This window comes from Chiroxiphia lanceolata, chromosome 3, assembly GCF_009829145.1.
Source record: "Chiroxiphia lanceolata isolate bChiLan1 chromosome 3, bChiLan1.pri, whole genome shotgun sequence".
Classification (NCBI taxonomy): Eukaryota; Metazoa; Chordata; class Aves; order Passeriformes; family Pipridae; genus Chiroxiphia; species Chiroxiphia lanceolata.
In genome coordinates this window covers 33,188,837-33,205,151 of record NC_045639.1, presented here as the reverse complement: position 1 = coordinate 33,205,151, position 16,315 = coordinate 33,188,837, and the positions used below count along the sequence as shown (strand labels likewise).

Below are 16,315 nucleotides of genomic sequence, written 5' to 3'. Positions count from 1 at the left end.
TGTGTGTCAAGCCATTTCTCTGTCTTTTGAGATCCTTTTGAAAGGCAGCCCTTCCATTTAATGCATCAGTTGCCCTCAGTCATCTCCCGTCATCCGCAGTCTTACTGAAGGTGCAGCCTGTCCCGTTATCCAAGCCATTGAAGATAGTAAACCATATGGAGTTTCACTGAATGCCACTCAACTGGCTGCCAGCTAGGTGTGGAGTCATTAATTACTAACTTTGGACATGGTAGCCAGTTTTTCACTTGCCTTCTAACCCACCCATCTGCTTTTGAGTACTTGCTGCTTCTCCCAGCATGATGTTTTGGAAGCTCCTTATAATACTGGGGCTTGGGAGAGGGAGAAGCTAAACCATTTCGTGCCAAACAGTCTTGGGATTTTAAAAAGTGCCATAACTGGAAATGTATCCTGCAGCCTCTGCAACAGGAGAAAACATAATGGGTGAACTCCAATGTCTTAACCACTCTAGGGACAAAAAGAGGAACTGGTGGTAAAATTTCATCTGGCAAAGGTTCTTTGATGTGAAATGCTGTGATGGAACTTGCTCTTGAAAAACGGGAACTTCCTGTTACTGAGCTGAGAAGTGTTCTTTGCCTGTCTCTGGTTCTGGGTGGATGCTGTGTAATCTGTCTGTCTGCAACTTCAGAAAGACAACTTTGCTGAAATTTTTTTAAGCATAGTTTTCCACTTTGAGAAAAATTTTGAAGAAGACAGTGTCCTCCGTGAGGTGTTGGCAGGAGAATTGCAGGAACTTGCATTTCATGGTTTATCTGAGTTTGCAGGAAGGATTGTAGAATACCTTGTGAAATCTTTCATAATTTGTTCACGGGATAACCGTATAAAACTCTGTGCAGCATACAAGGCAGCAGTAATGTTAGATACATGAAGATCTGAAACCACATAAAGAGCGTGGGCACAAAGAGCTCACCAGCATCTTCCTGCTGATTCAGTCTCATTTTAAGTCTGTAGGGTGGAAGAAGACTTTATACCTACAAAGCTAGTGAGGTATGAGCTGTCTTGATCTCAGTGGGGGTTTGTTTATGTTCTGAAACCTTTTAAGTCTTAGTGTTCTGTTAGTAGTTGCTTGATCAGACACATTTAGTTAATATTCATGTGGCAGTCTCCAATGCTTTGGCCCAGATAACACATCTTACTGCTAATAAGGATTATTAAAACCAGCTGTCATATAATGAAACTGATACTGAAACAGCTCTGTCCTGTTTGTTGCTAAAGAAAAAGATAAAATTTAGATCATGCCTTGTTTTTGATTAACTAAATCCAGTATTGGCAAATAATGGGTTTGAAGGCACTTCATGATGTTGAGCTGGGTATTTCTGCCTCCTTTAGCATTCTTGCTGTTCAGAGAACAAATTTAGTTTTCTTTCCTGTTTCAGCTCTGTATGTGTTTTTGTTTTATTCAGTCGTTTTGGACAGCTCTTCCGGTTGATATGGCAGATAGGGGTGTGTGCATGTAGTGCAATCTGAAAGAGAAAATGTTGCTTGTGTATAGCTGATTTAAGCCCATTTACATAATTTGTCTAAAATAGAACCTTAAACTCGTGATCATCTAATAGTTTCCTTTCTATCCTTTCCTCAAGTTTGAGAATTTATTTTTTTTTTAGAGTGTCTTCATGATGGCAGCAGACTGCTTTGCTGAGGTGATGTTTAGAGCAAATAAGGGCCTGAGCCTGTGAGATAAAACTGCACTGCTGAAACTTCCACTGAGGGTGTATGTGAGGAAGAGAAGCGGAGGAACAAGAGAGAATCTGTGACTGATAATTTCAGTAGTGATGAGCATTTGTGGCCTAATTTCAACATGCCTTAGACATCTTCTCATTATTGTGTTCCCAAATGTTCATAACCACCATGTTTTAGTTTCATTTGGGAGCCACTGAGGTAAAACAATTTGGACACAATTTTCTAATTTTTAAACCAGACTTACATTGGTTTGCTTTTTGTCCTCATTTATATGCACCCTTTCCTCCTAATCCATAGCTGTGATTTTCTGTAGTATTAGTTCAAAATAGTTTCCTCCAAATATAGGAAATTAAGACAGCAAGTTGAACTTTAAGATGGGGTGGGGTTTTTTTATTTGTATTGTATAACTTCCTCAAACTGCATTTGTCCTGATATTCTTGATTTGGCAGCGTGTGGCTTAGCTAGCATATAATTAGATATTATGCTCGCTAACTTTCAGTTGGTTTTGTGATTATGTGAAACAGTAGCAATAGGAAAGGCACCTGCCTTGCTACAAATGAGGACAACTGATACATATGGGGTTTTCTAATCCCAGGTACATGTGAAAACTGTGACAAGAAGCTGAGTAAGGTTCTAGCAAGAAGCGTTTTTGCCTCTATGGAATGATAGTTTGCTGTCTGCCAGTTTGGCCTTTTCTTGAGTTTTTAGATTCTCTTGCCTTTAAAATAGCTTGATGTTCAAATCTTATGATACAAAGTTAATGGAATAGAAGGGCTTTTGATCTGCTGAAACTTCATTCATTTAGTTTCCCAGGTTTGCAGTGTTTTGAAATGAGTACTGAGATACTGTTTGGATATTCTAGTTTAAATTGGAAATGCAGAAACTGGTATTGGTGCATCAGTTCTGCTGAGCTGATGGGATTCTGTTTCTCCAAAAATATTATTTTAATTCCTAATCTAAAGATTTAACAGCATTCATAGATCAAAGTTATAAATGTTCCTTTAGGTATTTGACTGGACTTGGATCTTAGCATTATGGAATTAGTGTTGTAATGTGTGTGTTTACCACTCTCACTTTATAGCTGCAGATAAAAGTGTTAGTTTACTGTAATTTAGAAACTGTTTGGGGGGTTTGCTGCACACTAGGAGATTCTTGTCAAGGGAATTACTGACTTTGATATGTTTTAGTGCCATTCCTGGCTAGCAGTTTTCAAGGTGAATTAACTTTTTTCAATAATACAAAAGATAAGGGTGTTACTGTCAACATTAACCTACATCTCTTCATGATGATGGCCACACATATTCAGGTGACAACCACTTTCTCTTAAACTCTAAAGCTGTGAGGCTCGATCTGTTTATAGCAGAGAAACAGAGACAAACTTTTTCATTCTTTTATGTCTTGAAATGTAAAGCTAATTCTCTAATTAGTTTGGTTCATCTTAATGCCTGCAGCCATGGGAGTACAATAGATGCTGCTTAGACTGTTATGAATTCTCCAAACAAGTTTGTTTTCTGTAATATTTTTGAAGGTCAGATTTGATCACAGGAAATTGCCAATCTCTGTTCTGTATTCTTTGAAACAAAAAAGATGGAGGGTAAATGTTCCTTTTCTCAGATTCTTAAGCTGATGTTTATTTGCTTTTATTTTAAGTTTTCAGTTTGCTAGTTCTAAGGTTGTTGTAGATGACATACCATAATGTAGTATGCTATCAGGCCTACAGTTCTAGCAAGCTAGCAGCCTGCTAGGTTTCCTTACAGGTACTGACAAAAGGCTTAATGACCTTTTTTTGTAAGTTGTTTTGGTTTCAGTCCTAAACAAATAAGCCAGAGATATTGGGAGAAGCTGTGATCCACCTGTGCCAAGACTGAAAAGCAAAATCATTAAAAACTTTGAATGACTATTTCTCCTTCCACCACCCAAAATAAATTACAGCTGAAGGAATTATGGCTAAAATGAGAGTAACAGTTGAATTTTGATGATCAGGCTTAAGTAATTTGGTGAGTTCCTGTGAAACTTTTGAACTGTGGTTTGTGAAGATGCAGATCACTACATATTGCTAGTGAACTTAGCCAGGCTGGACAGGCAGTACATAATGTTAGAGTGCCACCAGTACATTTTTTGAAGGGTATTGGTTGGAGTCCTTTGGGAGATTGTTAAACACTGATCCTAAGTTAGAAAGGACACCTCTGACAATACTTTGAGAATGATTTAACTTTTCTAGGCATTTCTTCTACTGTGGTTACTTCTTAATGGTGACTTCTAAATTCTTCAGTTTCCTGGTTCTCAGTCTACTACTCTAATCATATGGCCAACCATAAGTAGACTGTTTTATAGTTTGTGACTAGTAGTAGAACCACCTTGAATGTCTTTTGTGAACTTCCAAATTAAACTCGTTTTGCAAAACAGCTTGCCAGCAGCTCAGAGGCTACTCAAGTGTAAACCAATCAGTTGCAGAATGTGTTTCTCTGGGTTTTGGAACAATATTAAATATTGATTGAATAATTTCCTTGAAGCTCCATCGACTTAGCCTAAGGGAGCTTGATTTGTTTTTACGTGCTTCAAATAAAGTGCAACTGTAAATAATTTTCTAGAGATAATTTGGCTGAAGTCTTTCTGTAAATGTAACCAACAAAGTATATACCACGACAGTGAAAATCATAGCTGTTAGGCACAATTTCTTGTGCTGTAGTTATAACTTCTTGTTATAATTAAATATTATGTTGATTAGGCGTGTTATCTGCCTCTTTAGTAATCTTCATTGGCTTCTAAGGATTTGTACTACTTACCTAGAAGATATTAGCCTTTTGCTGGTTTAGACATGAGGTTTCAGTGCAGAAATCATAAAATAAGAACGGTCTAGCCTGGAAAACCACAAGGACTGGGGCTCCTACAAACTGCTGAACTCCTAGTCATAGGGCATGAGCAGCTTCACAGGAAATAAGGCAAGTGCAAAAGAAAGTGTTATGGTGTTGGCACTGCCAGAAAGGGTGAGCTGCTTTTCCCGTTTTCGCTGGGAAAGAGAAGTAATGGGTTAAAGAAAGCATCCTGTAGTGATCCATCACTTGGATCACACTGGATAGACTGCAAACACCATCAGAATCTACTGAGGTTTCTAGTTTAGTGCATGAGATATCTTTCAGTTTATTTACATAACAGTTTCCAGTGTGTTGTTGAAATTAATACTTTTAAAGATGTTACAACTTGTATTTGAATTTTTGTAAAACCTGTTATTTTCCTGTAGAATAACTTACTTCCTTGCCTGCAGCTGTGTTGTCTGTAGAAAGTCTCGTGTGAGGAACTCAAATGTATTGGCAAAAATGCAGTTTGAAACTAGTTGATTTGCCATTCAGAGAATGCTTTTTTGGCGAGGAAGGACTAAAGACTTCACAACTGTCAAGTGATTCCAGAGCTCTTGAAGTGTTTCTGACTGTTATAGCAATGATTACAATTGCAGTATCCTTAATGCAGGCAAAGGGATATAGCCTGTGTTTTGAGATTATGAGTCATTGTTTCAAAAATTGTGGTGAGAAGGGCACCAGAAAACTGTTCTTGACCTACATTTTTGAGAGAGGATACCACAAATGTAATGTGGTCAGATTCATGTGCCCTATTATTTCCAGAAGTTTTTATTTCCATTTAACTGTATCAAAACATGAAGATGAGAGAATGACATAGCTGTCCTTACCTGGATATTTTACTGCATTCTAGCTACCAAAATGGTGATTTTTAATTATTTACAATAAAAATGGTATCCAGTGTCTGAGGAAAGACAAAAACAGGGACGGGACATGATTAATGCAGAATTTGATGGAACTCCTGTTCCTGTGCAACAAGAAGACATCTGTGTTGACAATCCAACAATTTCAGCTTTACCCTTTGGAGTATGTGTCCAGATACTTTTAATTTACATACAGTCCACTTCTATAGCAGCAGGTTACACTTTATGTGAGTTAAAGCAGGTGGCCTTCTGTACAGGTAGCATGTTACATGGTTTGCAGTTTTACAATCCATCCAGGCTTAGACACATATATAATAATAGCAGTGTCAAGTAACACTAAACATTTCTGGGGATAATATCCATTGCCACAGCCTTTCCTTATTTATCTACTGACAGTCTTCCTCCACCCCCACCAGACTTCTCAAACCTGTTACTGATATCATGTGTGCAGCACTGAGCAGAAATAAGCTACCTTAGTGTCTCAAAGAACGCATTAACATTGGTACATGTTACATGCTGTACTTAGTTTTCAGAAGTTTGAGTACTGTTTTGCTTGATGAAATGGTGCCTTAATGGTAGCTCAGCAACTGTGTCTTAGATTTTGTGCTGATTTGTACAATTTAATTCTTATTATTGACTGTCAACTAATATCAAGTGTACCAAGCATCTGCATTAGGCTTGAAAACAATAGTTTAGGCCTCGTGATAGGAGCAGGACTTGAATAATGGCTTCCATTGTAGGAATAAAATGGTTGTAGTTGTTGATGGGGTGTGTATAGATTTTGGTAGTTTGTTTTTTAATGTAGGAAATAAAAGTTTGGTGAAAGTTGTGATAGCTAAAATGCTAGGTTTTTATCGTCTCAAGTACTAAAGATCTTGCCAAAGTGTTACTTCACTTTCCAGAACAGGTATTAAAGGTCTTTTATATAAAAACTGTTTTCTAATCGGATCTTGCTTTTTGTCTTTCCCTTTATAGCTAAACCAGGTGGACGGGTGAAATGTCAGTATATTTCTGCTGTGGATAAAGTGATCTTTGTGGATGATTATGCAGTAGGATGTAGGAAAGATCTCAATGGCATCTTACTGTTAGACACAGCTCTGCAAACGCCTGTTTCAAAACAAGATGATGTGGTTCAGCTTGAATTGCCGGTTACAGAGGTAAGATGTGGAGAGGGGAAAAAAACCCCCGAGGGATGTAAATAACTCTGTCAGAAATACTGAAACTAGACATTTGAAACCCCAAGTTTCTAGGGTAATATTAACAGCATGTAATGGAAAAGTTTCTTAGTTATTAGCTGTCATAAGGCCATAGCTTTTTGCAGTTACCTGTATCTCAAACAAGTAAGAGTGTGCCTCAAGAACACATTATTTCAGATGAAAGAACTTCTTAGTGACTAGAGACAAGGACATGTTTCCTGAGCTTTGTCTGTGCTTGAATATGGAATCTATATGCACTCCTAGAAGTCAGTCTGGGCTGTTGGGTATCCTTGATTTTTTTTTTTTTGGTTTGATTCAGTTTGATTTTTTGGTTAATTTTTTTTGTTGTTCTTTTTTTTTTTTGGTATAGGCTTTCAGGGAAAGGAAGGCAATTAAAATCAGCTAATATGGTGTTTCTACACATGAAAAATTAGTGCTGGAATGTAAATTTTCTAGCTATGTCAGCTGGCCTAACGAAAGACTTTTCTCCCTGTAAACCTGGCTTCCCTTTTAGCTGTATCATGATACTCCCTGGTTTGAGCATTTAGTATCACTTTAAGAGAAGCTAATGTAGACATTTCTGCTTAGAGTGTAATGCTTAGGATTTTGTTGCATTTGTTTACCTTCAGCATTGTTGTAAAATATTTATGTGCTCTTGGAATATTGAATAACAGGCACTTCTGGTACAAGAATGTGTGTTATATGTGAGGTTTTTAACTACTTGTCTTGAGTGGGAGCAACAGCAATAGAATGTTGCTTCATAGAGGTCTCTGAAGAGAGCTTTCCAGGTTCCTCAGGCTTGCTGCCACTGGCATCTTTTTTACACCGTTAGTGCGTTACTAAAGAATCTTGGTATGTGTGGCTGAGTGCGAAAAAACTGGCAGAGGTGAGGGTTTCCTTTCACAAGTTCTGCTGTCACTGGTTTGCAGTCTCACATGGTTCAATACAACCTATAAGTTTGTATCAGTTTTAACTAAAGATTCTTTGGTTCTAAAGAGTTTAGAGACCCTTATTTCAAGGTTATAATACAGCACTTCTCTGTAAAGGTCCTTCTTGTACAAAATAATTTGGAAATTATAGTTCAGTAGGAATAGATTTGGGAAGTTCATGGCCAAATCAGTGAGACAGGAAGCAAAACATTACCTGTCTTCAGTTCTTTTAATTTTAAAGAGGAGGTAGCCCAGGCCTTGGAAAAATTCAGTAAATATTAAGCAAATATCATACAAGCACATGAATCCTTGTCTTTCACCCTAAAAAGGTCAGGAACTTTTATCCAAGCAAGAGTGGGGTTTTTTTGTTTGTCTCTAGAACTTTTCTGTGAATTTGTTAATTTAAGTAACCTTTTAATATGTTTGATCTGCTGGTAATGCAATGCATCTTTATGCATTTTTAATTGGCAGCACTGAGACGTTATGGAGCAACCTCTATGCTGTTTTCAAGTCCCCATAGAACACTGTAAATTTAGGAATTTCCACAATGTATCTCTTATTCTTCTGTCATCCACAAGAAATTTGGAAAGTATGAGATGCCACAAGAATTGTAATTGTCTTTTTATTGAAATCTGAGAAACAGATACAGCCCTAACTGGGGGACTAGTTTGCCTTATTTCTGTCTTTCTTTCCCTGAACTCCTCAAGGATATAACCAAGGGGCCATTTGGTCCATTCTGTTTGGAACAGTTTGTGACTGGCTGGCTGTTGTCCTCAGGGAAATATTTCCCTGTGTTTGTAACTTGAAAAAAATTCCTATAATATTTTTCAGTAGTTAACCCACCTAACAGCAGATAGAGAATGCTCTGTGCTTTGTACATAAAGCGTAACTTTAAATCTTACCTGTCAACACGAAGTTAGCAGACAGAGGGATAAGCTGGAAACGAATGAGACTTGGAAGAAAAAGTCTATAAATGGATGTTTATAGCATTCTTTTTTAGCTGCATTATTTCTGAGTTTTAAGAGTTTCTACTCTCTAAACTAACCTGGTTTTTTTCTGCCTCACTGTTCAGCTTCCTTGTATTAGCATTATAAGTAATTTACCTCTAATTTTGTTGCAGTGTTGTTCCACTGTCATCTAGCTTTTTGAAGACACAAAGCTACTCAGGAAAATGTCACTTTTTGTCACAGAAAAATGCTCTCACTTTTTGTCTGTAAAGGTGAATGAATCCTTTTGAAGAGAAAGCATTGAGCAATACATGTCTCCTTATTGTTTGTCTTTAATGTCTTCAGTTATAGTTGTTTATATGATTGACTTGTTTAACATTTGATAGTATTGCCCTTGAGGGAACTTGTAGTAATTACTGTCATTATTGCTGAAGTTTGTCTGTTGATTGGCCTACAAAATAAAATTTGGAACTTTGGGTCTTTTATGGGAATTATGCTGATATAATATATGATAAAGTAGGATATGACAAAGGTCATTTCCTGAAGTAATGACACAGGTGTAATTCCTGTCTGTAGTTGTTCAATGTGGATGCTAACTTTTCTCACACATCTGCATTTTAGGCTCAGCAGCTGTTATCTGCTTGCATAGAAAAAGTAGATGTTTCTAGCACAGAGGGATATGACTTGTTCATCACGCAACTGAAGGATGGTTTAAAAAATACCTCACATGAAACAGCAGCAAATCATAAAGTTGCAAAGGTAAGAAATTGTCTCTGTACTGTCTAAATGGATTCCCAAGTCTAATCTGTGTGTCTACCATTATTGAAACATACAAAATGTTTGACTTAGTGTGGTGGATTTTGTTTGAAGACAGGAGAATATATTATGTTTCTTAGTTCCTCTGTATTGAAGCTTCACTTGTTAGGAGAACAAACAAGGTTAGTTTCTTGCAGATAAAGTCAACTAATAAACCCAACTGAGCTTAAAATCTGAAATTACTGACTTTCCTTGCATTATGTACGTGTTGGTTTTGTCTATCTGTTGCTGTATCACCTTTTGATATCATAGGAGCATGGAAGACGTGCATTTGGTTTTGGTTTTGACACTTTTGTGATCTGTTTGTTGTTCAGATGTTACAATTTTAAAACTCAAAACACTTCTTTTCTTAATTTAGTGGGCAACGGTTACGTTCCACCTTCCTCATCATGTTTTGAAGTCTGTCGCCAGTGCCATTGTAAATGAACTCAAGAAGATCAATCAAAATATTGCTGCCTTACCTGTAGCATCCTCTGTGATGGATAGGTTATCTTACCTCTTACCCAGCGCACGACCAGAACTTGGTGTGGGACCTGGTCGATCTGTGGACAGGTATATTAAGACAAAATAAGTGATTAATTTGACCCCTTATTTGTATCAGAATAAACTCTTAGATGACTTTATTTGCCAAAGGAATTAGTCATGTTCTGTATTTTGTTGCTTTTATGCATACAGCTAATTAACTGTTTAATGCACAATGTACCACACATATTACTAAACTTAGCGAAGCCTTTATGGGTGCCACAAGACTATTTGGGTTTCAACTTTATTGCCAGGCAAATTGAATTCACTTCACTCTTAAATCCAACATATACTTTCAGAAAGGTAACACTTGCAGCCTTAAATACAGCTTTGCAGAGCATATATATGCTACTTCAGAACCTGCTAGTCACTTGCTAAGTGTTTGGAGTCAGAGAAAATTTTACCTGAAATTGTTGCTTCACATCTTTGTAATCCAAGTTGTAATGTATAAACAAGCAAGGAACCCATTATTTTAACCTTCATAAGATAAGACTGATTAGAATAGTGATAAATCTTCTAAATCTATAAATTAATTCCTTCTTGAAAGTTTCTATGCAAATATTATTTTGCAAGCACATTATCATTTCTTACAACTCAAACAATTTACTGAAATTGATTTCATCTCTTACTTCCCCTTCCCAAGCCTCCAGGTCTACCTGTACCTTGCCATATTGTATTTTGATTAGAGCTCTCCAAGATCTGTCTCTTAAGGTGGTATAATGTCAAGTTAAGACAACCCTTATGTGGGCGTTGCTAGAATAGATTACTTCCTTGGCAAGAATATACCCATTCTTTTATAAAACAGCAAAAATCTTCTTAAACTGAGGGGCAGAAACATGAAATGAGGAACTTATCCGTCTAACAGCACTAATTTTTGGAATGATACTGGAGAACAAAATTCTGTGAAGGGAAAAGAAAAACTGATACTCATTTCTTACGTACTCTTGCAGACGAGGGACATACGCTGAGTGAAGGTGGAAAAGAGAGAAACTTCTTTGCTCTGTAGCTGTTGAGTTGCAGAGGGGTTCATGTTTTGTGACTTAGTTTGCAATTTTTAAGTATTATAGTATGTGGTGAATGAGGAATGTTGGGGAGGTTTGTACCGTGTATTCAATTAAGCCTAAAATATCACTTTAGAGTGTTTTTAAATGTGCATATTCATATCTGTTCAACTAATACACCCAAATTTTTGCAGTAGTTGTCATTTAAAAAAACCCCCAGTTCTCTAGTTCTGTTGGGCTAGATTCTCCATCTGCCTTAGATGCAGTGTGGCTTTGGGTATCTAATGCTATTCTGCAGTTAGACCAAATAGGCTACCTGGAATCTTATTTTATTAATCTTGCTTTTAAAGCCTGTAGATTGCTGTATTGCTTTTGGTCTTTTTCTGGGGATGTACTTTGGGCACTCAAGTGAGGGAAGTTTGTAACTTTTCAGTAATGGTTAATTATATTTTGAAGTATAAGTTGTAGTTAATTATCTCTGGTATTTCTAACAGTTACTAAAACATTGAAAGTATCTCATAAACTAAATTAATTTCATAAATTAAAAAAGTTTAATTTTTTAATTTTAAGTGTCAATTTTGGGTAATGTAGAATTTTTCACCTTTCTAGGTCTTTGATGTATAGTGAAGCTAACAGACGGGAGACATTCACTTCATGGCCTCATGTGGGTTATCGGTGGGCACAGCCAGATCCTATGGCTCAAGCTGGGTTCTATCACCAGGTAAAAGGTTCAGTTGTTCTTAGTATTTGTTCCTGAGGTGAAGGTCTGAGGGGGCAGGGGAAAAAAGGTGTGGGTTCTTTCTTGGGTTTTTTTGATGGATTCCTTCAGTGATGCATAAACCATAAAAACTTTGTCATTCAACGCTTGACACTTTTTAAGTTTCAGGGCTTTTTAGTGCTTTCAGATTGCTTCTCTTTTTTGTACAGATCACAGAAAACACTGTTCAGAATTTCAGCATATGAAACACCTCTAAATATCAGATTGATCCGAGTTAAACAACAATTACAGAGATGAAGTTGGTTATGTCGAATCTCTTTCTCCTTGTTAGATTGTTGAGTAAACATCCTTTTTATCTTACAAGTAAAGCAAAAAAAACCAATAAGCTTGACATTGGAGTTCTCTAACCATACTTTCGTAGTAGAACTTACACTGTATTATAACAAAGGTCCTAGATGACATTAAATTGTTAGGCTTAGTGAATAAATACTACCTCAACACTTTATTCCACTGCCTTTGCTTATTTCTATTTTTCATTCTTTGAAATTATTTCTACTGTAAAAAAAATAATTATGGTATGGATTTAGATAATGACAGGTGGGCAGTGCCTGTCATTTGACAGCAATATTGTCTGCCTCACGTCAGCTACAAAGCCTGATAGGTGCAAGTGGATAAAGTTTTTGGAAGATTTCTTAAACTTGTACAGGAGGAGAAATGGAGGAAATTCATATATTGGAATTGCGTCTGCATATTCCCAAGCATGTCTTGAAATGAGATCATGAGAATGCTAAATTTTAGGAGATTGGAAATTTCCATTGTTTTTCCTCAGTTATAACTGTTCTTTGCATAGGAGTGATAGAGAATACTTTTATGTCCTAGGAGATTGGAAGGAATATTTTTTAAACTATATTTATCCAAACATGCAGAGATACACTTATTCTGCTGCAGTTTTAAATTTTTGAACCTTGTGAACTTTTTCCAAACTAAAAAAAATCAGTTCTGTTCTATGTCGGTGGTCTTTATGCAATGACTTGCATGGATGTTGGCTCTGAATCCCTTCTATAGTAATGTGGTGTGTCCTTTTTTATTTGATGTGAAATAATGCCACTTGATAGTACATAATTTTGGCCTTTTATATGTTTGATGTGGTGCTTTACTATGTCACTAGCAGAAAAGACTTGATCACCTAGTTAAAGTGTTCCATAGTACATAGATGTATAAATTTCAAGTGTTTCTTCTTATTTTCATAGCCTGCTTCATCAGGAGATGACAGAGCCATGTGCTTTACCTGTAGTGTGTGCTTGGTGTGCTGGGAACCTACAGATGAACCTTGGTAAGTTTAATGGTGTTTGAAGTAGACTTAATTTTGTGCTGAAGAGGTTGGAAATCCTTGAAGGACAAAAATCAACATTATCTCGATGGGATTTCTGGTGAGTTTAGGGCATGTCATTGACAAGAATGGATTTCCAAAATGATTCCATGGAACAAATGACAGAATGGTTTGCAGTAGTAGGTCAGATTTCTGTATAATACTAAACCCAAAAAATGGTAGTTGGTTTTATTTCTTAATATTGATTTGCTCTTTGATTTCAAATTGTTCCATGAAACAATTTGCAGTTATCCAAACTCAATCCTCTATATGATTGTGACTAGATGACATCTCTTTTCAAGTCCATAAACTCCAATGGCCTTGCAGTGCATATTTACCTTTTATGTAAAGTTGCAAAATCCATTACTAGTTTCCCAAATCATAAAATTGTGCGTAGTGACAGAAATGCAGGAATTTATATTGATTGAAGAGTTCTTAACATAATTTTTGTCTTGATTATTTAGTAATTTATAATTGTTACTTGAACACATCAGATTCCTGACCTTTTGGAAACCTTCCCTTTATAATATTGTCTTCAAAATCTTTGTCTGCTCCTTTCCCTTGTGACATAATGTTTACAGACATTTTGTAATTGTGTAATTGTTCTTTCATGTCTCTACTTTAGTTGTATATTGAAATTAGGGCTTTCTTCATGCTTCTTCGTCAATGTGTCATTCAGGACTGTTTTCAGTTTTCATTTTTGTAACTGTGAATATAGAACTAAAGGTAAAACATTGCTTCTAAAGTTACTAATGATATCTCGCTCATAAAATTGGAATTCTAATGTACATTCTGTAGAATTTAATCTGTGCTTTACTTTATGAGGACATGATAGGCTCCTGCCTATAGAATAATTATGTTTGTTTCATGGACTACTTATATTAATAGCACTGTGTGTAGATTCATCCATTTGAATATGAATGTGCATTGAGTGACCAAAGGCTTTAATACAGTCTGCTCTTTAGAATCAGCAGGGAAAGCTGTGTTAGTAGCTTCAGAACTCTCTTGTATGGTTGACTGCAATACAGTTCAAACAGTTCATTTTCGACTTTACTTCTAGGGCTGAGCTTGTATATGATGTGTATATTTTTCACAGCAAGAAATCAATGTTTGCTCTCTTTGTTTTTAATGCGAAAAGGTCTGAACATGAGAGACATTCCCCAAACTGCCCATTTGTCAAGGGTGAGCACACTCAGAATGTACCTCTTTCAGTCACACTGGCAACAAGTCCAGCACAATTTCCCTGCACAGATGGCACTGACAGAATAGCCTGCTTTGGATCTGGAAGTTGCCCTCATTTTCTAGCTGCTGCAACAAAACGAGGAAAGATCTGCATATGGGATGTTTCCAAACTTATGAAGGTATGCAATATAAACAATCAGTTTTTATTAATTATTTACTGATTAAGCATGTCTCGATTCAAATCAATTACCTCTTCTGTTTTCTGTTGTTTCTCAGGTCCACTTAAAATTTGAAATCAATGCATATGATCCAGCTATTGTGCAGCAACTTATGTTATCAGGAGAACAGAGCTCAGGGGTTGACTCAAGGAGACCAACACTAGCATGGTTAGAAGATTCATCTAGCTGCTCAGATATACCAAAATTAGAAGGAGACAGGTATGCCAATCTACGAAATTAGAAATAGAAAATGCTGCTGTGTAAGTGGTAAATACCATTTAGTTGTTATACTCTGTGAAACAAAAGATAGGTAAACTTTTTTTTCATGGACATAATATTTTTTAGTCACTATATATCTGTACACAATTCAACATTTGAAATTGTTGAATTTGTTGAGTTGAGTAGTCTAAATTTCTATTTTTAAAGCCTGCTATTCCAGTTTGTGTAGTCCTCTAGCAGAGACATTGCAGATCTCATTGCTACCCTGTGCTAGTGTTTCAGAGACAGGTTGAAAAGAGAAAGGAATATGAGTTTTGGATCAGTTTTTGGATTTTCATTTTAGTTATGAATTATCCATTTCAGGCTTTGAAAGTAAAGGCTACTGATGGACTTCTGGAACACGCTTTTCTCTGATTGCTTCTCCGTAATTTCTGCTTATGTCATTCTGAAAACAAGTTATGTGGATGTGCTAGGAATTTATACTTCATTGTGTACCTTTAATACATATGTACATACTCTATAAACAATTAGACAGTCCTGTTCCAAGCTTTTGGATAAGCCAGTTCTCAGAAAGAGTCACATGAGAAAAAATAGTATTCTTTCATTTATACTTCTTGCAGTCTCTTACTGGGAACTCCTTTCTCATATTGCCAAACTCAAACAAAAGAGTGAATAATTGTTGAAAAATTCAGGATGAAAGGTATTTGGGGAAGTCTTGCTGTTTTTCTGCATGTTTCTTCTTAAACTTTAGTATTACAGAAATTAACAGTGCTGCTTCATGCACAGGAAAGTAAATCTTTGAGTTTAAGCTTGGTGAGATACCTACAGTACTGCAGAGAAAGTATGAAGCTCTTCTGAAGAGAGTATGTAGAAACATGGGCAACATCAGCACCTGGGGCCTAACAGCTGCCTGGACTTCTGCTGTAGCTTTAGGGCTGTGAACTCCTTAAGAATTGAAGAATTAAGCCAATTTTAAGAGCTGGATGAATGAAGGATAGTGCAATCATACTGCTCAGAACTAAGATCTTTTACTTCAAAGTATTGAATTCGCTCTGTCATGTTGTGAAGTTGATCAGGTTTGGACCAAAAAAGATCTGTTTCTTGGATGTGAGGAGGAAGCATCCAGTTTGTTGAAATTTGAGGATCTGATTTGGTACTGTGAGTAGTTATACATGAAGCTGCAAAGGCATTACTGTTCTTCCTGTGTGTAAGGAGCCTCTAATAGAAAATAATTTCTTATATTGGAAAAACCAGATGCATAAATTATTAATATATTCTTAGAATTACTAAATGGCCTATTTCTCTTCAAGAGGTTTCTTGAACAGAATCTGCTTTTATCAAAAATTATTAATCTGGTAGTATTTTTAGAAGCAGTACACTGGCTTTCATTTTAATTGAATTTATGACTGATTGTAGGAAATACAATAGTAGAATGAGGCAAACAGAAAACTGGTCTACTGTTTTGATAATGGAGGAAAAAAGTCTTTATGTTTTTAGTGTCTGTGATGAACTGATCATGGTTCTACAGTGCCAACTAAAAGGAATGTCCAGTTATAATAAACATTGGTTTTTTTACAATTTTTAAAAATAAATTAAAGATAAGCACGCAGTTACTGTATATATGGTGTCATTCATGCATTTTTTTTTTTTTTCAGCGATGACTTACTGGAGGATTCAGACAGTGAAGAGCATTCCAGATCAGAATCTGTGACAGGTAGGTTATATCTGATCTGTGTAATAGTTTAGAGGTCAAAGGGGAAATTGTTCTTCTCAGGCTTTTAG

The 16,315-nt window shown here is 36.3% G+C and overlaps 1 protein-coding gene across 8 annotated transcripts in view; it reads left to right on the top strand.

Annotated features, from left to right (window-relative positions):
• Positions 1 to 16,315, top strand: part of BIRC6 (baculoviral IAP repeat containing 6) — a 171,184-nt gene that overhangs the window by 9,205 nt on the left and 145,664 nt on the right. For all 8 annotated transcript variants that reach the window (XM_032681685.1, XM_032681688.1, XM_032681684.1 and 5 more), the window contains exons 2-9: positions 6,392 to 6,573; positions 9,110 to 9,247; positions 9,663 to 9,856; positions 11,437 to 11,548; positions 12,796 to 12,878; positions 14,053 to 14,275; positions 14,373 to 14,533; positions 16,189 to 16,247. In XM_032681685.1, coding sequence (XP_032537576.1) covers positions 6,392 to 6,573; positions 9,110 to 9,247; positions 9,663 to 9,856; positions 11,437 to 11,548; positions 12,796 to 12,878; positions 14,053 to 14,275; positions 14,373 to 14,533; positions 16,189 to 16,247 — 1,152 coding nt within the window. The remainder of the gene's footprint in view (positions 1 to 6,391; positions 6,574 to 9,109; positions 9,248 to 9,662; positions 9,857 to 11,436; positions 11,549 to 12,795; positions 12,879 to 14,052; positions 14,276 to 14,372; positions 14,534 to 16,188; positions 16,248 to 16,315) is intronic.